The sequence below is a fragment of the Malaclemys terrapin genome, chromosome 7 (assembly GCF_027887155.1).
Source record: "Malaclemys terrapin pileata isolate rMalTer1 chromosome 7, rMalTer1.hap1, whole genome shotgun sequence".
Lineage (NCBI taxonomy): Eukaryota > Metazoa > Chordata > Testudines > Emydidae > Malaclemys > Malaclemys terrapin.
In genome coordinates, this window is record NC_071511.1 from 85,048,025 (window position 1) to 85,075,649 (window position 27,625).

General features: G+C 42.2%; 1 protein-coding gene across 2 annotated transcripts in view; it reads left to right on the plus strand.

The window, feature by feature from the left end:
- Positions 1 to 4,911: 4,911 nt before the first annotated feature.
- The window catches only part of LOC128840432 (core histone macro-H2A.2), a 37,315-nt gene continuing 14,601 nt past the window's right edge, over positions 4,912 to 27,625 (plus strand). Inside the window, exons 1-6 of one of the 2 annotated variants that reach the window (XM_054034410.1) lie at positions 4,912 to 5,184; positions 15,421 to 15,654; positions 20,655 to 20,761; positions 21,519 to 21,716; positions 25,170 to 25,280; positions 27,165 to 27,264. In XM_054034410.1, the coding sequence (XP_053890385.1) occupies positions 15,483 to 15,654; positions 20,655 to 20,761; positions 21,519 to 21,716; positions 25,170 to 25,280; positions 27,165 to 27,264 (688 nt within the window). In that variant the 5' untranslated portion in view covers positions 4,912 to 5,184; positions 15,421 to 15,482. The remainder of the gene's footprint in view (positions 5,185 to 15,420; positions 15,655 to 20,654; positions 20,762 to 21,518; positions 21,717 to 25,169; positions 25,281 to 27,164; positions 27,265 to 27,625) is intronic. The other variant, XM_054034409.1, reaches the window with a different exon arrangement.

The following is a 27,625-nucleotide window of genomic DNA, read 5'->3' on the forward strand; positions in this document are numbered from 1 at the left end:
GCAGATGAGAGCGTTGCACAGATGTAGTTATACTGATGTAGGTGCACCAGTGCAAACCCCTCACATAAACACACCATGCCAGTGTAAACCATGACTTGCAGTGGTGCCGCTGACCCAAGCATAGGTAAGGCCTCAGCTTCACCTTGACATTTACAACCAAAACCAAAACTTGCAAAATGAGACAAAGTGAAGATAGTCCTTGGAGGGGGTGAAAAAGGTAAAGATGCAAAGGTGGACTGGGAAACAACTCTTATGTACCTTCAAGGAACATTTTCAGTTATGGAATTTGTACAGAAAAAGAGGATTCTAAATTGTTTGTTAACATGAAAATTACAATGATGAATGACTTTGATAAAAGCATGTGAAGCAAACTAGTATGGCCCTTTGCAAAAACACGTGGGGATGCTGTAAATTAATAAGCTAGGAACGTCAAAGAAACATGAAAAGTATAACAGTGCTATAAGCTGGATCAGAGGGTAGAGGGATACACTGAAAGGTGTCTTTTATATGCTTAGTGCAAAAAGAATCAGGGAAGAAAAGGATTAAAATTTAAACTGATAAAAGGAAATACCTTTTTTGCATGATCTATAATTAACCTATGGAATTCATTGCCACAATATATCATTGTAGCCAGTATCTTAGTAGGATTCAAAAAATTAGATATGTACATGAATAATACTAAAAACAAAAACAAAAAACTAACAACTTTTGGAAAAGATATAACCACTCATGCTTCAGGGCTCTAACTACTGGGTGTTAGGAAACACAGGAAAGTTATGGAATTACTGCCTACTGCAGGGTTTCTTACAACTTTCTCTGAACTATCTGGTACTAGCCACTGTTACAGACAGAACTGGACTAGATGGACCACTGGTCTAATCCAAATCCAATATGGGATTTCCTATAACCAGCTGGGGGAAAGAGAATATATTCTCTAGAAATATAAGGCTTTTGTTTCTTTACTGAAGCTAGCCCTCCTGTACCTATTTAGTTGAGCTCTTATAGTTTATGGACTAGATATTTTATACAAATCATTTATTTTGTTTTAATCTGAACGTGCTATTCCTAATAAATTATATTTTTTAATTAGACCATTTGAGTCTTCGGTTGCTTTGAGGTAAGGTCACTGCAGTCAGGAGAGGTGGAAGCAGCCAAAAAGTCTGTGTGTGGGGGGGGGGAAATTGCCCAAACAGTGGCCCCACCCCCCAGTCCCATGCCACCTCTTCCCTGAGGCCCTGCCCCTTGCTCGCTCCTCTCCAACCCCTGCCCCAGTCACTCACCCTTACAACCTGTAAGAAGTGGGAGGGCTATGGCTCCTGGTCTCCCCTGTTCTGGTGCCCCTGACTGCAGTATGTGTTGTTAGGACCACTTATGAGAGGCAGTTGGGAAGAAAACAGTCCCTTGTCTTGACCACTCCGTTAACTCAACCTTCCCCAAGAAATGAACCCAATATCAGATGCAGACAGTAGGAACATGGGAAAGCCAGCTGACCATGAGGAATAGGAGGATGGAAGATAAGACTCCTCTGAATTCCTTGTCTTGATCAGAGCAGGGAACAAAATTAGTATTTTGGCCTCAACAGAAAACTAAAACTGGGCCTCATCCAAAAGCTGGCAGTCTGTGCTCAGGAAAGTCCTGGGAAAAGAAAAGGAGACAAGAACTTAAGTGCATTAGCATACTTTTGTTGAATATATTGATAACACAGCACTTGCCTACATTATGTCTGGATCTAGATCATTCATGTGTGCTGATAGAGATTTGATTATACTGAAAAATACAAAAACCAGATGTACTACCCCATTCTGCCCTCCCTTTGTTATTTCTATTATTGCCATAAATTAAAGAGAAAAAAAAAAGATTAAAACTTCAGGTCAGATCTCCAAGGTAGTCTGATTTTTAGCCTGAATATATTTGAGTATTTTTTTTTGGTAAGCTCTATTTCATTTGCCTCTTTTATTCTTTACCTTATAAGGTCAAGCATAAAATCCACCTATCCTTTTGGTTGAGAAAGGCTATAAGAGAATTCCCTCAGGAGAGCGTTAACAGTACCCTTGGAATAGCTCAACAGTGTCATTCAAGTCATGTATGGTGCTCCCTCCCACATAAAGGAGAAAGATCCAGATCCTCAATGGTATTTAAGCCCCTAACTCCCACTGATGTCAATGGGAGTTAGGCACTTAACTACCTTTGAGGATCTGGGCCTAAGTCACCAAATTCAGATCCCAACTTGCATTTCCTGCATAACAGTGCACCGAGTTATCATAAATCCACTGTGATGGTCAAAATTGTAGTTTAATTGAAAAATCTTCAACTACTATTTTAAAGTCTACAAAAAAATGTATTGGATTTTAAAAGAAAAAAACATCTCATAATAATGAAGTAATTTTAATACTGTTAATAAGATTCTGAAGTTATGAAATAGTCATTACAATTCTTTAGGAGTAACAATTTCTATTCACCAGTAAGTGTGCCATATACAAACACTGTGACTCCAATAGCTTAGGAGTTAGGCAATCAGCAATTCATAAACCCCCTTCAATAGATGTTACTTATTTTTACAAAGAAACAAATCTGTTTTGTACTAGGAAGTCAACTGGCAGATGGTCTTTGTAGAAATAAACAGGGACAGACTCCATTTGTGTGAATACATTTTTATTATCCAAAATTTGTAAATTTTAATCTTAAAAGATTGCTAAACAGTAATACCATCTTTCCCTAAGATAGAGATAACTGACAAGGAACATTTGTTTGGGTGGAGAGCCAAATGTTGTGTTTTTGTCTGCCTCTTTTCCTTGTACTATAGCTGTTGTGTCATGAAAACCCTGGATGCTTGATAACACTCTGCATAATAGCAAATGTGAAAATATATGCCAAGACTCCAGGATCATTGCCTAGAGCAATCCATCACCAAATAATACCAATAAGCCGTCAAATGTCATTTTTCCTGTTGCTGATGTATAATGAAATGCAGTTTGCTTTTAACTCAGTGCAAACACATTCTTTATCCATTAATAACTTTTCTCGTCACTCTATTCTATTCATGTTTTTACACCACCCTCATCACTGTAATATCTGAATGCCTTCCAGAAATGTAATACTTTGTTAATGCACATTTAAGGATGAGAATGTGTTCTACCTACAAAAATCTAAACTTACTACAGTGTGGTAGTCGATAATTTAAACACTAAAAAGGCAAGGAATTCTCAATTAAGATTTACACACCCAGGACAAGTTCAACAATACCAGGAGCACACTGTAAAGCTCTTCAATTTCATACCCTCACCAGATTCCTATACTATGCTAGGGCTTGCATTATCCCTTCTTATAGAAAGGGCAGAACCAGGCTTCCCATAGAGGTTGCCAGCTCTTCTCAAAAGACAATTGCAAATATTATATTATTTTATTCCAGGTTTCTGCTGTAACATTTGTTAGTTGATGCCAGAGGAGCTTGGAAACTGCTTCTAGATATGTAACATTCATAAATGCCTTACACAGACTGTAATCTCTGCTATCCCCAATTCACACATAGGAGATAACTCTTTGGGTGAAATTCTGGCCCTACTGAAGTTAATGGGAGTGTTATTTACTTCAGTAGGATCATAATTTCACCATTACTTCTTATATGATGCTTTAAATATTCACACTGCTGTTCAAACATTAATTAAGCAATTGAAAATTTAATGACAATTTCTCAAACTCAATAAAACCCTGTGCCCTTGTTCTCATGAAGAACGCCATGACAGAACAAGCAGTTTCTTGAGGTCAGAAAAGTACTGAGTTTCCACAACCCTTTAACTCAAAAATAGTTTGTTCAATTATCCCCAATTATGCTCCTTTAAAACTTATATACGGAAATACTATAAGTATTTGGTGACTCCATATTCATGCAAAGACAAACACTAATAATTATAACTGCAATCCAGCACGATTTGTTTTATATAATCCATTTGAATGGCATTTTGTGATAGCATACACTGCATCTATATTTTATACATAATCCAAAATACAAAAATATGTATATAAACAAAATCAGGTCAAGAAAATTATTTATTGATACAAATAAAATGGCTCAGCCTAATGACAGAAGTTTTTGGTGCTACATAGGAGACCTAGATTTATTTTTCTGATCCAGTTTCTCCCCCCCTTTTTTCCATTGTTACTGCATAGAACCTGCCTGATGTTAATCTAGAGCAGTTATAACAACATTTCAAAACGTTTCCTATTTTCTGGTCTCAAAATAGTATTTTATGACCCTTCTTGTTTATTTACAAAAGGTGTGTATTGTATTATGGTTAAGCAATGTTGCCAACTCTTGTGACTGCATCACAGGTCTCACAATATTTGTTGCTTTTTCAAAACCCCAACTCCTCAATTGGTGTGACTGAACAGCTCAGCTTTCATTTTGAAAAAAGGCAAGTCTGTAGCTTTTGTGGTTATGGCAACAAGCTTGAAAATACTAATTCCTAAACACTTCCAACACCATATGACAAATAAAAAGAACCCCAAATATGTTATTTTTAAAAACCCTCATGATTTTAAAGCCGATTGTGATATTTGAACATTTAGGGTTGACAATACTGCATACTGACCTCACGCAATGCCCAAAATATTCTACTGGCTGGCAGATCACTCCCCCCCACATTTTGGGATGAGTGGCTCCCTTAATACCAATTGGGGCACCAAACCCTGGACCTGGGTGTTATGAACCAGCCCTGGATATTATTTAATGTCCCATCAAACATGTCATTTAAAGGACCCCTAAACCTCACAATGGCGCCAACTCTATCTGCCCCCCCCCACACCCCGGCAGGCCAGACTATCCCTGCACTCAGGAAAGCCTGCTTTTATTTATGCACTGACCCACGGCACCCCCGCAGCCAAGGCCGGGGAGCCCTTTCATCGTCAGCGGGTCGGTTTTGGAAGACAGGAGCCAGCGGGCCTGGCCAGGGAGGCAGCGCGCTGTGTGCGGGCGGCAGGGGCTGTTGCAGGCAAGCTGCAGTGACTCCTCCTAGAGGCGGTATGTGGAGAAGAAGGAGCCCCCCCTCTCCGTCCCCCTCCAGAGCTGCCGCCGCCATTGAAACATACAATACAAGAGAAAGCTAGCGGCAGGCGAGAGCAGCCCAGGGGAGTCAGCGGCAGCAGGAGCCTCCCGAGGCGGGGAAGGCGGCGGCGACCTCCGGGCAGGTGAGGAGAGAGGCCCGGCGGGTGCGGAGCATTGGGGGGGCCGGGCGAGGAAAGCGAAGATCGGACGCTCTGTCTGCCCAGGCTCTCCACCCGCGGCTGAGGCAGGGCGGCTGCCCCAACCCGCTAGCCCGGGGTGAAGGAATCCTCCGAGGGATGGGGGCGGGCCGGCGCTAGGCGCGGGCTGACCCCAGGCACAGGCCTGGCCGGGGGCACGTAGGGCCGAGGCGGGCCCCAGCTGTGGGAGGTCTGGGCGCAGGGTGGTGACCGGACCCCGGGGATGCGGAGCCGGTGCTCCGTAGGCTGCCCTGTGCGGCGCCAGGAGCGATTCCCAGCGGCCCGGTCCGGAGGGGGTGTGCGCTCTCTCTCCCGCCCTGTGTGACTCTCCCCGGGGGAGTGGGGCGAGGCGAGGGCACTCCCCCTCCGCTTCCCTTTCCGGGACGCCCTTTCGGTCGGAGCCCGGTTAATGGCAGCCTCCATCGAGCTAAGCCTACAGCCCCCCCCCCCCCCGGAGCCGTGCTCTGGGGGCGGGGCTGGCAGCCCACCGGCACCTGAGACTCGATCTTTGGGGTTTGCGCGGGAAGATCCCTTCCCTCCGGCGGGCGCACGCCCTCTAACAGCCCCCTCTCCTCTGGCGCGCGCGCCCCAGTGGGTCGCTCGTATAGCCCCGAGCCGTTCGGAGCGCGCCTCGTACCCAGGGCCCCCTTATGCCCTAGTCGGCGCGCGACTTTCACCACCCACGTCAGAGAAGATGTCCTTCGCATGTCCGAGTCTCCAGCCCTTCGGCCAATCACTTCACGCCCCCCTAGTTCTCCCGCTGTGCGCGCCGGTGCTTTAATCTCTGGCTCGGCCAATGAGCGCGCGCACCATGCGTTGGGGGGCGGGTCTGTTGTCTGGCGAAGAGCGCAGACAGCCGAGTCGCGCAGGAGGTGCCGGGGAAGGGGCCTTGGCAGTTTGCATTTGAAAAAAAAGGCGGGTTCAGATTTGATAAAAGGCTGCTGTTGGACTAGAAGCCCGGCCCCTTAAATAGACAAGCGCCGCAGAGGCTACCGCGGGGAAAACAAAACAATCGCAGCCCGACACTGCTGCGGGGAGACGGCAGAGCCTGTTCCCGTTCGCTGGGCTAGAGCGCCGCCCGCCCCGCACCGCTGGGTCCCCGCCTCCGCTGAGCTCGGACCCTGCGGGGGCTGAGCGCGGGGTAGCAACGGAAACATGTCTTGTGCACAGGCACGTTCAGAGCCGCCTGCCCGCCCTGGGCTGCCCTTTCCACCAGGGCAGCGTGTGGGGCGCCCGCGTGGGCTGAAAATGACCCCCGTCCCCTCAGTTTCCCTTTGTGGCAGAGCTGCGGCGGCTGCTCTCTCTTGTCTAATGTCTATATTAGCATGTCACGTGCCATTAGGCACGCTGGTGCTGCACACTGCTGCCAGCCTCCTACAAACTCACCTGGGGAAAGGGGGCTGCTGATTATCTACCCTCTGGTCAGCCATATTCATCAACTCCTATATCTCTTCCTCAACTCCCACATTTCACTTCATCTCCATCATTGGGGTCAGAAATTTGCCTGCCACCAACTTCAAAACATCTCAAACATTCACAGTTATCTCAGTTACTCTTGTGCTGAAGCTCCTACTAACTCCATATTTTCTTATGATTATTCTCATTTTTGGCCAGTGGCCTTCCTTTAGGGCCTGTTTAAAGGGATACTGTTAACTTTAAATCCAGAGACAAGGTGGGTGAGGTAATATCTTTTATTGGACGAACTTCTGTCCAATAAAAACACCCCCCGCCCCCTGACGGACATAACTTTCACTGCCAAAAGTGCTGGTGTCGACTGCTCTATGTTGGCAAGAGAGGCTCTCCTGCTGACATAGCTAACATCGCTCATTGGGGGTGGTTTAATTATGCTGGCAGGAGAGCTCTCTCCACTGCAAGGTCCGTAGTGTAGACAGCCGGAGACAAGCTTTTGATCATACACAGGTCTGTGAAATGTACTGCACATAACTGCACATATTTCAAGGGACTATTCAGGGTGAAGTGTCCCGTTCAAGGTGATTCACCCTGAATAGTCCCTTGAAATGTGTAGTAACTACTTAAGCTAAACAATCTGTTCAGATCTTGTATTAGCTGTGATACTGAGTATGTTTCCCAAACCTGAAGTTTTGTTCTGTGTATGCTTAGAAGCTTGTTTGTCTTACCAACAGAAGTTGGTCCAATAAAAGATATTACCTTACCCACCTTTCCTCTCTAATATCCTGGGATTGATACAGCTAAAACACAGCACACAACTTGAAATCCAGTTAGTTTTAAAAATTGAGTTAGAAATAATTGCAGTTACTATATCTGCCTCTGTATACCACTGCTAAATTTGTGTGGATTTATAATCTTATTTGTTTACAAGTTTCTATCACTGTTGTTGCTGTGTGAAAAGCATACCTAAACAAAAAGGGGAAATAATTCAGTAATAGGATAAAAACAAACAATATATTACCAAGTACACAAATTAAGCAAAATGAAAACAATATTTTTGAATCACTTTTAGATATGGTAATCTTAGGTGTTATGTGAAGCAGTAGTAGGCAAACATTTTTTCAGACAAATAATGGTTTTAGTTGTCCTAGTTTTCCAAGCCCCCTTCCTGTACATGCAACAACTTTTTTTTCTTGCTGGTGCCTATAAAAAGGAAAATATCTTCCCTTTCTGTTAAATTTTAACAGGTTTCTTGTCCGTTGTAGAATGCACTACAAACACCCCCCCCCCCTTCAAGATACATTTTGAACTTGTCCCCTTCCCCACTTTAACCACTGGAATAAAAATTATAATGGGGGTGGCAGTAGCCACTACCAGTACATTTTAAATGGGACCAAATCTGGCAGGCAGCTTCTGAACACACCTGCTGAATTGAGTCCTGCATGTAAGTTAGGCAGATGAATGTCTATCTTCCCTGGGCCTGTAGATTGCTCTGGTGCTTAGGTGGAAGATAGGAGTCCAAAGGCCTAGAGTGAGGTAACATTGTGGATGCTCAAAAGCAGAAACTTAGGTGTCAAGGGAACTTTTACCCTGAAACATATAGATACTGTGCAAGTTTAGAAGCCTACGAGTTTCAGCACAAATTTTGTAGACTGCAGTGTAGTCTAAGGCTATGTCTACACTACATACGTTACAGCAGCACAGCTGTACCGCTGCAGCTGCGCCACTGTAAAGGTCTTCCATATAGCCACTCCATGCCAACAGGAGAGAGCTCTCTCGTCGGCATAATTAAACCACCCCCAACGAGTGGCGGTAGCTATGTCGGCATGAGAGCGTCTCCCACTGACAGTGCTGTCCACACTGGCACTTTGGTCAGTGAAACTTATGTCAGTCAGGGGTAAGAGTTCTATAAACTCAGCTCATGCTGGCAAAACAGCTTGAGAAACAGAAACTCAGAGCTCACTTAAATTAGCATACTTTGATTGGGACTGGATGAAATAAAGGGAAGTCCTATTTCATAACTAGTGTCAGAGGTGTAGCCTTGTTAGTCTGTATCCACAAAAACAACCAGGAGTCCGGTGGCACCTTAAAGACTAACAGATTTATTTGGGCATAAGCTTTTGTGGGTAAAAAACCCACTTCTTCAGATGCATGTTGTAATTTTCACTCCATGCATCTGAAGAACTGGGTTTTTTACCCACGAAAGCTTATGCCCAAATGAATCTGTTAGTCTTTAAGGTGCCACCGGACTCCTTGTTACTTTCATAACTGAAGCTTTGGTCCCACAAACATATGTGCACACACATGCAAATCAGGTTGATTTGTTTTAGTGATCATGCTGTTGAGGGGTAACATCATTAGCTAGAGCCAGACATGGTACATATGTTTAAGCTTTCTTTACTCCATTTGGCCAATGCACCTCAATCCTGACTTATTCTAACACCACTTGCATGTTCAGGTTCTCACAAGGTTCTGTTAAGGTATCTCAGCCCTGACCTGAAGCTCATAAAAACAAATTCTTTAGAATAAGAAGGAAAGAGTGTTGTAATCCAACGGTTCCTTGACAGTTGGGAAACAGCAGTTGGGGAGAAGTGCAAGGAACAGTTGCACAGAAGTGTGTGACAGTTGTGGGACTATTAGGAAAAATAATGATCAGGTAAAGGGAGAGGATGGAAAATTAGACACAGTGAGGGACGAGGGAGTCAGGAAAATGATTTAATTGCACAATGAGAGAACATATATAATGTAATAATTTCTCTCATTACTTTGTAGTCGAGTACTTTTTCATATCCACAGCTCTACCAATGTGCTTTGATCTTTTAACATAGATGCTGAATGCAACCACAACATTTCTGATGGGCCAAATCCTCCTCCTATTGTAGTTTTGTCATTGACTTAGAAAGAAGCAGGATTTTGTCCTTCAAAAACAATGGAAGAGAGATTAATTTAGTGTGAGTTTGAGCTAGATAGATACTTGATAGCCATTTGAATGACAATTATAAGAACTAAAAAGGATGTGTTAGTGAGATTATTCAATGTTATAAGATAAAGTGCTGAGTTTAAGACTGGCTTGTGACAAATTAAATAAGTTTGGCAGTTTCATTTTGGTTTTTATTGCAGTATGCTATCTCATGTCCTCTTTTGGTCAACATAATTTGTAAAGTAGCTTATGTAATACTCCTTCCATCTTGTCGGAGAACTTGCTTTCATCATTATTTTGTAAAAAGCAAAAGTTTATTGAACAGTCACTGGGCCTGAAAACACAGAACAGTTACCAAGGGGAAATTCTGTTAAAATGTTGTGAAATAAAATTGCAAAAAGTTGTGCAGCACTGCTAAAGTTCGGGATTGAGGTGCATTGGCACAGTTGTGTGGCAGTGTATGGCTGTTTCCTGAAGCCTGGCATAGTGTTTATCACAGTATTGCATCCATTACCATGATATCCCTAATGCAATTCATCCTTTGCTGCCAGAGTGTTAAATTCAGCCACAGAATTAAAAAGGGGGGGGGGGAATCAGCTAATGACATCATAAAATAACATTGTTTTGGGATTTTTTTATTTTTCATTCAGTAGTCCCACTACTGACATTTTAGAGCAAATATTTATCCAGTAATTAGATTTTAGATCAAATGGCAATTTTATTAGTTCCCATAATATAACATAACAGCACTTGATTCAAAATTGGTAATTATTTAGGAATTCATAATGAGGTCACGTGTATCTTGAATTCTTAGTATGTCTGTCTACAAGGTTATTAGTTTATTCTCCCTTAGTTTTCGTTACTATACCTATTAATAAACACATTCAGAAAGGAAAATCAGCAGCATGGTGGATAAGGACAAACCGGGGGTATTTTAGACCACTGTTGACTCTCTGGTGTTTTTCTTTCTTAAATGTGGCATAAGTGTAGCTAGAATTCAATTTAGATTCCCAAAGAAAGTGTCCTTGATTTCCTGATGGCTGTTAAAGATGAGCAATTTAGAACATCTAAACTAGTATTGGACAGGTGGGCCTTTTCATATAGTCACTCCCTTGGAATAAACAGAAGAACTAGACCTGGATTTCAGTGTTCTCAAATGGATTTTGAATGTGTCTTTGTGATGCAGTGATATCAAAGGCTGTTAAGATCCTGATCACAGAAGCACACTATATTATGTTGTTATTCCCGGTTATAGTTTTGTCCTTCACTCCCAATCTATCAGGGATTGCAAGAGCTGTTGAGGCAACAAGCTTAGCGCCTGCAATGAGTGAACAACACATGTCACAAAGCAGTGCCCTCGCCTCAATTCAAGAGGTTTCACATGCAGCCCCCTCAGAAAGTTTGGTCGTGACAATGTAGGACCTTGAAATTACACATGTAAAATTGGAAAAGATCAGGTTCTCTGTGGCAACCCCTGTTTTAGGGCATAAAAACTGAAAGCAGGCTGAAAAATGTGGGTGTTAAAAAATAAAAAGATTTGAATGGAGTGGGAAGAGAGTTCTGTGTTGTGCCTTCATCATGCTCTGGAACTCAGAAATGCCCTTATCTACAGCCATAGAATAGATTTCCCACAGTGCCTCACTTCATGTCACCACAATCCTTTTCAACTTAACCTTTTCCTTTTTTCTTGTTCCTTTGCTGTGAATGCATATGAGAGAAATTCTATACATATGTCTTCATCAGCAGAAGCATCAGGTGCTGCAGCCAAATTCTTCATATACTTCAGTAGAGTGGCACAGGACTTACTGTGGAGTAACTGGGATCAGAATTAGGCATTAAGGTGGACAGCTATCTTTACAAAATTAAAATGTAGCAATTACTTGACTAATAGCTGAAGCTGTATCTGTAGCTAAAAGCCTTTTATACTGTTTAAGTAAAATGGCTGATTCCAGAGTCGTCATAACATTTACCCGGGAAACTTGTTTATTGTTTCCACAAAACAGGAAGAAGCAAGGAGGGAGCTAGATTTTATTTTCTTTGCTCCTTAAGCCTAGCCTAGATTGTCTCTTCCCATGGAAAACTTCTACAGGAGGAAGCCAGAGGGGCAGAAAAACTGGTAATCATTCCCTTTAGGGCAAGAGATGAGGGACCTCCTCCCAGCTCCATGGAGGTTGGCTCCTGTGGCTGCCCAGTAGCAGCTGTGAAGGCGACCCAGAGGAGGGTGTTAATACACCTCTGACCCATATAATTTGCCTCCCAGAGTTCCAGCTGAAAAAGCAGGAGCAGAACAAAGAGGGGTGGTTTTGTGGAGTACAGCCTGTTCCCTGTTTCTCCCTATCTCAGCTCAGTTCTACCTCCTGAACTTAATGGACCTCCATTCACATAAGACACAGCAAGAAGGAGTGTTACAGAGGTGGCTTTCACTCTCTGCCACATGGAACGGAGGAACACTAAATATAGCCTTGGCAGAATTAGAGGGTTTTTTTTTAAAATATAATTTCAGTGGATAAAAATCGATGCTTATTTATAACTTATTTTTATCAATTTAAATTTTCACAATTGCTGGAAATTATGGGAGGGTCAGATAAAAATTATGAAGTGACAGTAGACATTGAGATTCAAAAGGTTATAGCTGTATAACTGTTAAAAGACAAATTGTCAATATCACATGTCAAAATATACAAGGTAAATATCCTTAAATGAAACTATGTTCTCAGCAGCATATTTCTTACTTTGCCTATCTGTAAATTATGGATAGAAATATTTTTCATTGGTTTGCGTGTGTATGTTGAAATCAACGTTTGCCAACATTCACCGATAAACATCTAATCCTTCCAAATTTAACTATGTACACGTTCACAAGGGATGATCCAGCTCCCTGTAGTTATTATAGGCAGAACCGACAGTGAACTACTGTGAACAGTGAACAGACAGTGAACTACAGGTAGTTCAGCTTGCCTTCCACCCTAACACCCTGCTTTTGATTGCTTATAACTGCCAAACTTAATCATTGGGGCTGCAATTTTCCATGCTGGTGTCTACCTCAGGGCATCACTACACTTGCAGATGTAGAGCGCTTTGAGTTAAACTGGCCTTCGTAGAGCACAGTAGGGAAAGCACTGCAATCTGTCCACACTGACAGCTGCAAGCGCACTGGCGTGGCCACGTTAGCAGCTCTTGAAACAGCCACAGAGAGCAGTGCATTGTGGTAGCTATCCCAGCATGCAAGTGGCTGCAACGTGCTTTTCAAATGAGGGGGGTGGGGTGGAGTGTGACAGGGAGTATGTTGTGTGTATGTGGGAGGAGAGAGAGTGGGTTTTTGGGGGGATGAGAGCATGTCTGCATGCTGTCTTGTAAGTTCAGACAGCAACAGACCCCCTCCTTCTCCCCCCCGCCTCTCTCTCTCACACACAGCATTCCACAGTGAATGGTTGCTTTGTCTTGGAGCAGATAAGCATGCCGGCTGTCAGAAATGGAGCTTTCAAAGGGCATATCCACATTCCTGCAGCGATTCCAAAACAATGACAAGAGTGGCCACTTGATTTAAGGGGATTATGGGATGTTTCCGGAAGCTGATCAGAGCACAGTAATGCAACACCTTGTTCACACCAACGCCTGGGCGTTTCAATCAATGTGCACCAAGTGTTAATCTTCTCGCCGAGGTGGAGTACCAGGAGCACTCTAGCCCTGGAGTCAGAGCGCTCTACGTGCCTTGCCAGTGTGGACAGGTAGTGAGCTAGGGCGCCCAGGGCTGCTTTAATGCACTCTAACTTGCAAGTGTAGCCAAGCCCTCAGGCTGGGTTTTTAACAAATGGTTCAGCCATTTTAAAGAATGAGGTCTTGTAAGTTCAGACAGCAACAGACCCCCTCCTTCTCCCCCCCACCTCTCTCTCTCACACACAGCATTCCACAGTGAATGGTTGCTTTGTCTTGGAGCAGATAAGCATGCCGGCTGTCAGAAATGGAGCTTTCAAAGGGCATATCCACATTCCTGCAGCGATTCCAAAACAATGACAAGAGTGGCCACTTGATTTAAGGGGATTATGGGATGTTTCCGGAAGCTGATCAGAGCACAGTAATGCAACACCTTGTTCACACCAACGCCTGGGCGTTTCAATCAATGTGCACCAAGTGTTAATCTTCTCGCCGAGGTGGAGTACCAGGAGCACTCTAGCCCTGGAGTCAGAGCGCTCTACGTGCCTTGCCAGTGTGGACAGGTAGTGAGCTAGGGCGCTGGGTTTTTAACAAATGGTTCAGCCATTTTAAAGAATGAGGTTGGGGAGAAATATGTTGCTTTGCCCATGTTAAAAAAATTCGTACAGCCTTTTAATTGAGAAACTCCAGTTCCTCCATGATTTGAGGTGTGACAGGAGGATTGCTATGGTGCCAGGAGACCTTTGAAAATCCACCCAACTTTGACCAAACCCTGCTTCGTTTAGTGCACAAGGTAGATGGAGTTCAAGAAATGAATCAGGGTTGAGTAGTGAATTAGGCTGTTGTCTGTAGGACCCCTGACCACATTTGTTGTTATAGTGGGAAAGTGTTTAGTAAATGAGGCATGGAATTGCAAGAGGAGGAAGGATGGTTTCATGGTTAAGATAGTTGAATGCCACTTTTGAGAACTGGATTTTATCTGCATCTGCCAGAGTTCCAATGGAATGCTGGGCAGATCACTAAAATCAAAATTTTCCACAGGTGGCCACTTGTGTGTTCCTCCCTATCTGAGTGCCCAGCTTGATTGAGACATTGGGAGCCTCATTTGCAAAAATGTTGAGCTCTCATAACTGCAAATGAAGTTAATGCGAGCTATGCTTTGAACATCTGAAGTACTATAAAAATACCAACTACTCTGAAAAATCAGATTTTAAGCATCTAAATTTGGGCAGCAAAATTAGTGGACGTATTTGACAACATAGGCCTTAATCTCTCAGTTCCCCATCTATTAAATAGTAATAATGCCACCCCATCTGATATGTGTGTTATAAAGAAATTCATTAATGTTTGTAAATCACTCAGATGCAATGATGAGTGCCATAAAAAAGCCCATACACAGGTTTTGAATGGTATACAGTAATTAAAGCATGTAGCCACACACTAAATGGTGAGGATAAAAAGAAATATTAATAGCTACCCATTCAATAAGCATTGCCTTTTTTTGTGTACTAATGAGACGGGGCCCTAAAGGAAAAAATAAATAAAAGTATGTGGCCATTTAATGCAAGACTGCATAAGAATGCATCCACATAAGGCAGCTGACTTAAGGTTGCATGGGCAACCTCACTTCTGGTATTCCCTAATTTTTGAGTGTTTTACCGTAACATTCTTTTAATGTAGTTTATTTTATGTAGTTTTATTTACCGTAACAAACAGAACCAAATGAAACTTCATTAAATAATGATGAGTGCTACATGCCTATCTCCCACCATGGTATGCTGAAAATATTCCCCTCACTTTGTAAACTGATTTTAAGGCATTTAGCAAGAATTAAATCCTTCCACTGCAGATGCATCATCACTGCTATACACAACAAAGAAATGTTTACAGATATATTGAATAGCAGCAATTTTTTTCTATATTATAATCAGTTAATGTGCATTCAATTTTCTTGTATTCCCCAAACTGCTCTTCCTGATCTATTTCTGTCTTAATATACAGTACGCAAAAGAACACAGATTATAGTGTTCTGAGTGCTCAGATTGTATGCTGTTTGATAAGTGATGCTTCTGCTTTAATATCTGTATTTATTGTGGACAGATCAATGTCTCTGTGAGAAAGCACAAGCAAGTCTATATTGATACTGTTCTGTAGAACTATGCTATACTCACCATCAATCCATCTCTTTTCCCTTGCAGCTTTGTGTAGGTGCAAGTAAATAAAAACTTTGTCAGCAAATTGAAAGGAATATAGCAGCAAGATGTCTGCCCGAAGTGGGAAAAAGAAAATGTCCAAAATGTCACGCTCAAGCAGGGCAGGTGTTATTTTCCCTGTGGGGAGGATGATGCGCTACTTGAGGAAAGGAACATACAAGTACCGGATAGGTGTTGGAGCGCCAGTCTACATGGCAGCTGTCATAGAATACCTAGCAGGTAAATTAAGAGCCTCATTTTAGAAGTGCTGATCATGTACAGAGCCAAGTGAAGTCCATGGGCTATGCACACTGGTGGGGGGGCGGGGGAACAAGCTCTAAAAGAGTATAGAATATACCAAAATGCATTTAATGGGTTGAGGTGGATTCCTTCACATATTGGAGCAGCAGAGGCAGTATGCTTGATCTCTATGTGGAAGGATCGTGTTACTGTTCTGCAATGATCTCTTTGCCTGATCTAAAAGTGTGATGGGCCATAAAGGGTGTTGCATTGAGTACTTTTTTCACAAAAGAGAGACCAATGTAGGACTTTGAGAGAGTTGAATGAGTATAACAGACGAGAAAAAGGAGAATTCACATTAATTTAACTAGAACATGCTATTAGAGTAAACTACATTCTCTTTAACTGCATCTACCCTTACCAAAAAAAAGCCCACAAACAAAACCCAAAACAAAAAAAACAAAACTTGTTAAAGTGGCTGTGAAATGTGGTTGTGGTTCAGCTTTGTTATGAAACCGTTTCTGCTTGCTTACATGTCCAGAAAACAAACAAAAACCCAACCCCCTTTTCCCCCCCACACACACCTACCTTTAATGATGTTAGAGAATGTGTTTTAACTTCAGTAAATACCTAAGCTTTATGTGGTGCCATGAAATTGAACATAATGCACCAAGGATGGGGGTGGGGGAGGTGACACAGGTTGCTGTTGCTGCACTAGGTTTTCCCCTATGAACACATTCACGTTCATATTCTTATTCAGATCTAGAAGAATTAAGCTTCAGTTTCACCATAATATAAATTTGTTCACATCACAAAATAGCCCCTTAGCATAATGTCATTGTACCTGTTGGAGGGAAGGCTCAGGTTGGAATTACAGGGATGTCACAGTTGAAGACTGAGGTGTATTAGGAGAACTGTGAGGAGTCTGAGGCCTGGACTAGTTGAATGTGCTGCAATTCACAATTACAGTTCATTGCAAGAGCTGCATGGGGGAAACTTGCATGGAGTCTGCCTGTCTATGTAACAGCATATGTGTCTGTAGCAATTGCTATCTAGTCCCTTTTACACATATTTGATGCAGCCTCCGTTATAACTCCTCTCCTTGTCAAAAAAATCATAAGGAATAAGTTTCCTTTTCAAATGCATAATACAGAAGGCTTATTTTGAGACATTGAAGAAATAAGCAAATCTAGTTTTCAGGCTTTTGATTATGTCTAACAGGAGGGAGCAAAATGCTGGTGACACTTTCATATTCGCCATAAAGCAATTCTGGAATCAGAATTCACCTTTATCTAACACTGGTTTTGAAGTTAAAAAGAAAAATATTGTTTATATGGTACAAATACAGTTAAGTTTAAATAAAGCATTTCTGTACACCTATAGCTCATCCAACTGCAAGAAATAATAAATCCATAAAAATAAGTTAAGAATGAAATGCCACAGGAAAAAGATCCAACCTCCAGAGAAACAGACTCAAAGTCTGAAATGGTGGTTGTGCCTTCCTCTTTTTCATTTTCTAATATATTATCAATTAAGTTGTTTGTTCCAAAATCTCGAGTGTGCATACGTAAATAAACCCATATTTACACAGTCCTATTTTATATATTAAAGAAACATTGTTTCCCTGACCATTGTAGGAGCCTAAATCCCTCTTAGAAGGATATGGTGAAGTTATGCTATACAAGGGCAGGGGCATGATTTGGGAAGACCTTGCAGAGCGTCCTTAGCCCTCTGTGGCATGGAACACGGCTCTAAGGGGATACTTGCATAGCTGAGAGGGAGATTGGGAAGAGTGAGGCCAAGAGGATCCATTGTTACATGGATCCTCCAATATCTCCTCCCTTCCTAGCAACTGTCTTGGGACTTCTGTCCAAATTTGGCCAAGTTGTAAGCCTTTGAAAAAGCTGCAGTTTGCATATACTCAGTAGAAAGGTCTTTGATTTTTAAGAGTTAAAATCCTTGTAGCTTGCTCCAGCCTCACAGCTCCTACATGTGACTGGACTATGCATTCACCATGCCCACAATGGCCCTGAGCCTTCTACTGCCCAGGGCTACAGGGGCTCAGAAGGACTTTCCCTGTAATTACTGCTCCTGACTAGGGTGAAGCTGGGTACTGGAACTGAGAACAAGGAGCCTGTCTCTCCTGTGCTCACAATGATCCCTCTGCTGGTACTCAGGCTGTGTGGAGGAGGAAGTCATCTGAGCTGAATACAGAAGGGAGAAAAGCTGGACTGAAGGAAGGAGGGAGAAGAAGTATAGCAGAACCCTGTTTATGTGATCCAATTGGTACCAGAGCCAGATCAGATAATCAAAAATTCAGATAATCCAGAGAATGGGAAAGTGCGAGGCTGCAGCACCGTCTAGCAGCCACAGGAGAGATCGCCCACTTCTGGACCTGTGTGTGCTGGTTGTTCAATTAATAAGGAGAACTGGATAATGGAAGGTCAGATAAACAGGTTCTGCTGTATATTGGGACAAGCAATCTGGTGAGATTGGGATTGGAGGGGCGGGGAGAGATTGGGACTGGTTAGGATAGGAGACTAGGAGCCGGGGGAGTGAAGGCAGACTGGGAATAGCTGGGCAAAAAGATTGGGGTTGGAAGTTGGGGGAAGGGAGGTTTGGACTGCTTAAGCTAGGAGATGAACTGGAAGTCATGGGAGGCAGTTTGGGACTAGGAGCCATTTGGCAGGGGAAGAAGGAGAATTGAGATTGGACAGAAGAAACTGGACCTAGCTAGACAAGGAGACTGGGGATAGGAACTAATCAGGAAGAATGGGCAGCTAGGGGGGAGAGACAGATCTGACAAGGAGATGGAGTGTTGGGTGGAAAATAAGACTGGCTGGGCAGAGCTACTGGGACAAGGAGCCAGGGGGAGATTGGGATTGGATGAGGCGCCTGGTGAGAAAGACTGGCAGCCAATGTTTAAAAGAACATTATTAAAGTTGCAAAATTAAGCAATCAGAATTTAGGAAACACCAGAATGAAGGTTGCCTGTGCAAACTAAATGTTCCACAGATCCCCTGCCTCCTTCAGTGCACAGGATGAACCTGCACTGGGATGAATGTATATGTACAAGGGAGTCAGATTAAGGTCACACAGGCAGTCTTAATTCTAGCATCTAATTCTTGAGTGCTTGATTTTGCAACTTTAATAATGTTCTTTTAACATAGGTAGTGTTTAATAGTTTATGTATTAAACAGCTGCTAATAGTTTTTTACATAACTCATTACTAATAATTCCAAACAACTTTTACAGCTTTAACATTCATATTTTGCTGCTTAGGGTTTATTTTGTACACTAAGAAGTAGTAAAAACGGGAGGACAGGTTTGCAGTATTGAAGACCTCTTTTCCTCCTATGGAGTTAAACCTCCTGCCAGGGATGCTGGAATAATGTTTATAGTGGGGTGCTTAGAGCCATTCAACGAAATAGTAAATCAGTATATGATGGAAACCACTTCAAGCCAGGAGGTGTGGCAGCACCCCTAGTTCCAGCACCTGTGCTTTCTGCTGTTGTCCCTGGATGATAAGCCAAGTAGTTTTCTATAAATTTCCAGTGAGTTTTCCTTGGAGATTTTTGTATTTATACCTCTTGCAGTTATTTTTTTTTTCTATGAGAAAAAAGTACAATATCACCAATGAAGGACTGATGCAATTGTGACTTGAACCCCAGTTAACAAAATTTTAAAAAGCAAGAGAAGAGCGGGACATTGGACATTCTTAAAATGAATCAGTGCTCCAATATTATTTTTATGCTTGCTTAATGCACAAAGATACCCAACCAAACAACTCCCGCCCCCCATTAATATACTAGTAGCGGTACAAGGAACCAAGGAACAGGTTCTTCCTGTTTTTCACTATATACAAGGTTAAATTTGAGAAGTTAATGAGTTCCACTGATGGAGTTGAACATCGTTTTAAAAAAATTGTAGCAAATAAAGAAAAATCACATTGGCCTGTGTGTTACATCTAGATAAATCACAAAAAAGGTAACTGAGGTGGTAGGTCACAGCTGAAACCTTATTGCAAATCTAGAGAAACTACTTTTCACATCAACTATGGCATGACCATCAATCCCTGAAATTTCTGGAAGGGATCACAACTAACAGTTCATGCAGTCAGAATCTGGGTAGCAAGTTACCTGCTTGCATCCAAACCAAAACTCTTCCTTCTGTAAAATGAATCTTCACACAGCTTTGTCAGTGCCCCTCAATCTAGACCTGTAGCATTTCCTTTCAGTTCTATTCTACTGGCCTTCACCACAATTATATCAATGCACCTCACTCCTTGCCAGCAGCACTTTTACTTGTCTAGTCCTAAGAATCCTCACCATCAAGACTCTCTACTAGATTTTTGTTTTTTTCCGTTGGATGCTCACACTGTTTTATTGTTGTAGGATTACTTGTGAATTTTGGGCTGCTGACATTTTTTGAAAGAGCATTTTAACTTGAGATTTGAAGAAAGCAATATAGAATTACATGAACCAATTTTTAGCACCCTAGCTTTTTACAGTGTCTGTTTAGAAAAGTAGGAAAGGATCACAAAATATTTTTGGTAATCTTACATAAACATTGACTATTGTTTAGTTTCTATGTTTTTCAGTAAGGAGTGGTAGATTTGTAATAAAAAAGATGTTTAGCCTGATTTTCCTTTACACTAAAGCCAGTTTACACTGCTTTGGCGATATAAAGTGGCATTAGTGTAAATGAAAGTCAGGCTGTTCTTATCTTGAGAACATTTGCCACCAAAATAGGATAATTTCTAAGTAGATCAAACCTGGGATTTCAGTTATTTGCTATTGTCCCTTTAAAGCCAAAAAAAAAACCCCACATCTGGAAACGATACCTTACAGAAGTTGGTCAGAAAGATGCTGTGATACTGCACATCAGATTCTGGAGTGGGGAACAAGATGCTTGATTATTCCCTGAAGAAAGCCTGCACTCCAATTTTGTTAGATTTGTTGCTTTTCTGTTGCTGATTTTTGCCCCCAATGTGTTTGCAGCTGAAATACTAGAGCTAGCAGGGAATGCAGCAAGAGACAACAAAAAGGGAAGAATTGCCCCCAGACACATCCTCCTGGCAGTTGCCAATGATGAGGAACTGAACCAGGTATGCTTTCAGAATTTTAGTGTATGGTTGTCTGTACACTGTCGCTCAAGTACAGCTGCCATACTTAAAGTTTAGAAACAGTCCAGTGTGGTATTCAGATGAGTCCAAGATGGTTCCCACAACAGAAAATGAAACAAGAATCTGCCCGCCAACATAAGAACAAAAACGACTTTTATGCCATGGACTCTTATTTGTGTAAGGAATGGAAAAGGAAACTGTAGGTAATCCCTTGTTCTTTATGTTTTAAATGGCCACCTGCATGTTCTGTCAAGTGATTTGCCAGTAATATATGAATGCGTAGTTGACTTTGTGGGAGAGATTTTATTGTGTGTACATCAGGACCCCATTCCTACAGTGCTCCCATAAATAATGCCAGAATCTATCATTGTCACTTAGAGTTTCAGCAGTACTCTATCTCTAGTTTATTAATCTGATCCATAGCTGAGTTATTTTTTATACTAGGCTTGGCAGATGGAGAATTCCTTAATTGCTTTTATGTCTATAATTCTGTATCCCTAGCCAGCATCCTTTAATTTCAGGCTGTTTACCTTTGCTATTAAATAATTATTGTGAAGTGCATTGTTACTTTTGTATGAGCATTACAGTACAAATGCCACAAATAGAATAAAATGAGTGTTTTAAATATTGTATACTCTACTTGTGTATAGTGCAGTGTAGTCTATGAGGACAGTTCTAGTCAAGAGTGAGGGATTTTAATCAGATAAGTCATGCTTCTTTACACTGCCTCTCCCTGCAGTTGCTAAAAGGAGTGACCATTGCAAGTGGAGGGGTCCTGCCCAGAATTCAACCAGAGCTTCTTGCAAAAAAACGAGGTGCCAAAGGCAAATCTGAAACTATCCTTTCCCCATCTCCTGAAAAGAGAGGGAGGAAATCCTTGGTGAGCAAGAAGAGTGGAAAGAAAGCAAAGGCTACCAAAGCCCGGGCACCCAAAAAGGTAAGCAAAAACTAGGTTTGGTGTTTTGGGAAGTGGGAGAGACTGATTGAATGAAGAATGATACAGGGGAATCGGAGAAATTAGATGGGTGCCTTCCCATTGCTTATTAGTTGATTGGTATCTTGTTTGTGACAACTGGAAGAGGGAGGTAAGGGTTGATAATGAGTGAGAAGTACATGGTCCAGGATTTTCTCTCAAAATAGTAGAAGGTAGTGGAGAAATGAGCCATCAGATTATTTCTGTAATGAGATTCCAGAATCGTGGCAGTCACTGTTTAGAGGATACTTTTCAAGTACATTCACATTACCTTCTATGATACCTTTACGAAAACCCATACTGTCACTAGGATCCTGCAACACCTTTGTGGAAAGGATGCTCTAGCATATAAAACACACTTCCTCATCACCCACCCTTATTTTTTCCACCCTCCTTCCCAAGAAGTCCAACAACAAACCCACAGACCATCACCAACTTCTAGCTAAAAACTGTAAAGTTTTCAGCCACACTACTGCGACAGGATTTCTGGTTAAGATTTCCAGTGGTCAGAGAACTTGTCCTGACATGGGATATATATTTGGTGCTGAAAATGATGCATTATATCAGCCTTTTGTAATTCTCTCAGAGTAATGTCTGTATATTCACATCAGTCTCCATCTTCTCCTCTTACCTTTTGGTCTCTTGCTGGAGACATGATTTCAATGCTTTTAAAATATATATATTTTTAATAGCAATTACATCTGTGAGAAGAATGAATGGGAGGTTTTGACTGCTAAACTTTCCTTCACTCTCTAGGCCCTGGGGACAAAGCTGTCCTGTGTCCCCACCCAAAGTTTTTACCAAAAGTAGTAAACATACTCACCGTGAGTGTACTCCCTTGTGTTAGAGTGCAGTGCTGCCAGAGATCCTTATCTCTAGCACTCCTTGCAAACCACTAGTCTTTCTTTGCACACTGATCACCTCTAGGGTCTTCTTTGGCTTAGTCCTCTAGTCAAGTCACTTAGAAGTTTAAAACCCATTCCAGGGTAGCAAAAAAGGGGCAACAAAGACCAAGTAAATCTTTAAACTTATTAGTTTTCCGCCCCCTCAGGGGCCACTGAAGTGCTTTTACTGGGCCTATCTCAGGGTCTCCCACACAGGACCCTAACCTGCTTCTGCAGAGTTCTTTCTCTGTTGTTTCTTGTCTAGCAAGTTTTTCCCTTCACTGACTCCTCTCTCTGGGGACTCTAGTTGCTCCCCTTAGGGACAGGGGCAGCTCCAGGCACGAGCGCACCAAGCGCGTGCCTGGGGCAGCAAGCCGTGGGGGGCAGCCTGACAGTCGCCGTGAGGGCAGGAGTCAGGCAGCCTTCGGCGGCATGCCTGTGGGAGGTCCACCGGTCCCATGGCTTCGGCGGCGGATACGCTGAAGGCGCGGGACCGGTGGATCTCCTGCAGGCATGCTGCCGAATCCGCGTTACCAGCGGATCTCCCACAGGCATGCTGCCGAAGGCTGCCTGACTGCCGTGCTTGAGGTGGCAAAATACATAGAGCCACCCCTGCTTAGGAATCTCCCTGCTACTTACAGGCCCTAGTTTAAGGCTTTCCACCACAGGAGCCTACCCTGCTCCCTGTATGTCCTGCTGGAGAGTCCTGCCTTCTCTGCAGTCTCTCCCCTATTGAGCTTCCTTAGTCTGCTTATAAGGTCCAGGTATCTAATGGCTCATCACCTACCTCTGTCCCTGTCTAGCAGGAGGCCATCAGTCAATCACCCCTCAGGTGGAGCATGTATCTAATTGTGTTTTTTTCCCCATTGCTAGAAGTTGAAGGAGGTTCTGAGTTCCACCTAACTCAAAACATTACTCTTGTAGTCTCATTTGGTTTTTCTTTCCAAAACCTGATGAGACTACATACTCTGCATGTTAAGAGGTCTATGAGATTTTGTTTGGATAGGACTAAGTCATTTAGGTCATCACCTAGACTTTTTGAAGCGTTGGGGGATAAATGTAAAGATAATGCCATTTCCATACATCATCCATTGAAATGGATGAGATTATGCACTTACATCTTAGCTAGAGTACCTGAGCACTTTAGGGCTCCCTCTACAAAGGCTACAGTGCTATCAATTCATCCTTCTGTAATGTTTTCATCGTAGAAAACTACTCTGTTTACCCCTTTATGCAGTACTCTGTTCTTGACTTGGCACTTAGATACAATACTTACTTTGCAATCGTTGCCTAATTAGGGTTGCTCAGCCTGTCTTTCTGGGTTTGTACTGCTTGCCATTCTGCCAGAGCTGGGAAAATGCAGAGACCACCTCTAAAAAAAAAGTAGAATTACTTAACAATAACTGTAGGTATCTGAGAATAATACCTCTACATATTCACATCACTAGCCACCTTCCCCTCTTATTCTGAATTCTACATTCTCAAAATTCTGGGGTTTAGCAGGAGGAGTTGAGGTGTTGGTCTGCTTGGCCTCTTACATCCTTTGGTCTGAATGTTCAGAGCTGTGAGGGGCTCTGGTTTTTTTCCTAGAAGATTCCTTAAGCTAGGCTGCACCAAGGGGTGCATCTCATAGGTGTGAATTTGCAGATGCAACACTCTTGAAAAACTACAGTTACTGGTGACAGGTTTCAGAGGGGTAGCCATGTTCGTCTGTATCAGCAGTGGTATAAGCTACGGGTGCAGGGTTAAATCAATCTAATGCTGCTAAATTCGACCTAAACTCGTAGTGTAGACCAGGGCTAAGAGACTAACAAATTTATTTGGGCATAAGCTTTTGTGGGCTATAACCCACTTCATCAGATGCATGGAGTGAAAAAAAATAGGCAAGTTCAAATATACAGCACATGAAAAGATGTGTTATGTGCTGTATATTTATACCTACCTACTTTTTTTCACTCCATGCAGCTGATGAAGTGGGTTCTAGCCCACAAAAGCTTGTGCCCAAATAAATGTGTTAATCTCCAAGGTGCCACAAGGACTCTTCATTGTAGTTACTGGTAAGTTACTTTTTATCTAGGTCTTCTGAGTGGTTGTGTGATGGGTAATTATGTGATGAAGGCGCCATTGGATTATGATTTATTTTCAAGTTCTAGTGGCTGCTCCCAGTTTGTTTTTCCTTATAAATTAGAGCATTTGGCTGTTATTTAGTTTGAATACTCATAAATTAATGCAGCACAAGTAAAATTACAAAAACAAAAATCCTCAATAAGCTGCAGACATATGTATGTATTACTAAATCTTACAGTACCACAAACCTCCACTGTGCTCCATCTTTACTTTTCCTATGTTTAGTAACTAGTAGAAAAGTCTTCTAATACATACATAACTTTGGGGTAGTAAAACGCTGTGGTTTGGTTGTCATTCTATGAAGTTTAGATGAAAAAGCTATTGCTTTTATCTTTTGAAAGATTATAATCACAGACTTCTTTTTCCTGACTGTTATTGCTTAATTTTGCCTTCTTTCCCCCAATAGAGCAAGCAGAAGGAGAATGAAAAAGAGGGGGCCTCAAATTCAACATCTGAGGATGGACCTGGGGACGGATTCACCATCCTGTCTTCTAAGAGCCTCGTTCCAGGACAGAAGGTAATAGAAGTCAGAGAACAGATGTTATATAGTAAAATATGATCGCACCACGGAATCTAACATCAGCAAAAGAATATTTCCCATCATGCATGAACACAAGCTCTCCCCCATCATTCTGGCTCAGTTGTTTGGGATTTAAAGATGGATCCAAACCCCATTGAAGTCAGTCGGTTTTGGATTAGGCCCTTATAAGATTTGTCTGCAGACTGAAGGTTTACAAGATCAAGACTGGATATTATTTCTTCCTGGTGACAGTGAAATGATGATTTGGGTCTCCCAGTATAGCTATAGGAGAGGAGGGGGCTGTTTTAGTTAAGGCCTAACTATGCTGCTTCTCGTTGTGTTAACAAACCACGTTTTAATCTTCCAGCTAAAATGATTTCTAACAGTTTGGCTGGCCAGAATTCTAAAATGTTTCTAACAGGATTTTGCCATGTCCACATTGTCCAGCTAAACTGTTTAATAAAACTCTCTCCTTCCTCTTTTTTTTTTTTTTTTTTTTTTGCATGGAGGTCAGGATGTTTTTTTAGCTTCCTTAACCTCTTATTATCATTCTATTTGAAAGATACTGCATAATTTCTTACAGACTTAACTATGGAGATATCCTTCAAGCTTTTTCATTTTAAAGAGTAGGATCTTTCAAAGAAAAATATATTTCATGAAATTTCTTCTGAAAATCCCCCCGTAGGAGTTGCATGCCCTGCCTTATGAATCTCAGAACCTTTTAAAAATACTAAAAATAATTGGAGCCATATGTATGCTTTATCAGGCCCTCTTTGGCACTGGCTCCATTTGAAATCAGCACCCACGGCTGTTGGCCTGGGTCCCTTAGGCACAAGGACCATGTAGGCTTGTGCACCAAATCAACAGCACCTCTCCCAGGTTTCAGTTCTCCAGTGTGAATTTGGTTTGATTCACCAGAAACTGGACATGTTGGCCCCCACTCCTTCTGGTTCTTCAGCCCCTGCTAAGCCAGTGCTTTAGCATATGAAGGAATAGCCCCAATTTACAGATTGCATACCACAGCACATAAATCTGGCAGGTTCTTTTGGAGCAATAGTGTAGCTAAGTGGATGAGTGTTGGGTCTGCTCTGTTTGAGATTTGGGTCCTATTCCCAATTCCACCAGATGTGACTTTGTGCAGCCTCCCATTTACTTCTGTAAAATGGGAAGGGCTGATATTTACCCTACTCCTAGAGTAGAGTTATTAGGCCTTGCTCAATAATGAAGTGCACAGAATTCCACTCAGTGGAATTGGTAAAACTCATTGTTTTCTGGATACCAGCCCCACATATCTTCTCCAGACTAAAGGGCATTTTCAGCAGCAGAAGATTCAATTGTGTATCATCCAGAAGTTTAGGTCTGAATTTCTGCTTCAGAATGAAGTAGGTAGACTCAGTGAGGTTAGGGAGCATGCTCACTGCAAATGAAGTACTAACAGAATTTAAGAGCAAATCTCCAGCAAACTCTGCTTAACGTGCAAATGGTGAGTTTCCAAAGCTTATAGAGCTGTGATGTCATTTTTTGTGTGATAATCTCAATATTTCTGTCCTTTTTGTTGTTGTTGAGATTGAACAAAGAGAGAAATGAGACTGTAGAGTCTGTAGAATAGCTTTTTGAACTCTCATTAAGGCTTCAATTATTGGTTGTTTCCAGTTCTGTGATTGATGTGTGGGTGGGGAATTAGGCCTGGTCTACTCTAAGAGCATATAAAAGTAAAGTTTAAAAGTTGGAATCAGACAACTTGACTACAGTAAAATGAATGACCCATGAAAGTGGGGTCCATCTGTCTTCTCTTGTAGTAATTTGGTATGAAATTTGGTATGGTTTCACAATTAAAATTATTAGTTTAATTCTTTCTACATTCTCATTCTCATCTTGCAGCTTTCTCTGACACAAAGTGACGTCAGCCATATTGGCTCCATGAAAGTAGAAGGCATTGTTCACCCAACAACTGCTGAAATAGACCTCAAGGAGGAAATAGGTAAGGCTCTGTTGGAAGCAGCAAAGGCAAATCTAGCATTGGACTGATATCTGGTCTACTGGCTGACTGCTAAAATTTAATACTCTTTCATTTCTGTCCGGAAAACCAGGCTGGAATTGAGCAGGGATGGCAGGCTCCAGATATTTGCAGCTAATCAGTGACTTGCTAATAATAGCCAACATACAGATGAGATGACAAATGCCATGATCAAAATAGGATAGGTTTGATATCTTATCATTCTCCCTTCCAAGTCAAGACTTGTTAAATCTTCTGTGGTCCGTAGTATTAAGACTAAAGGTATGTCTATTCATACAGCGCTGCAGCGGCGCAGCTGTACCAATATAGCCGCGCTGCTGCAGTG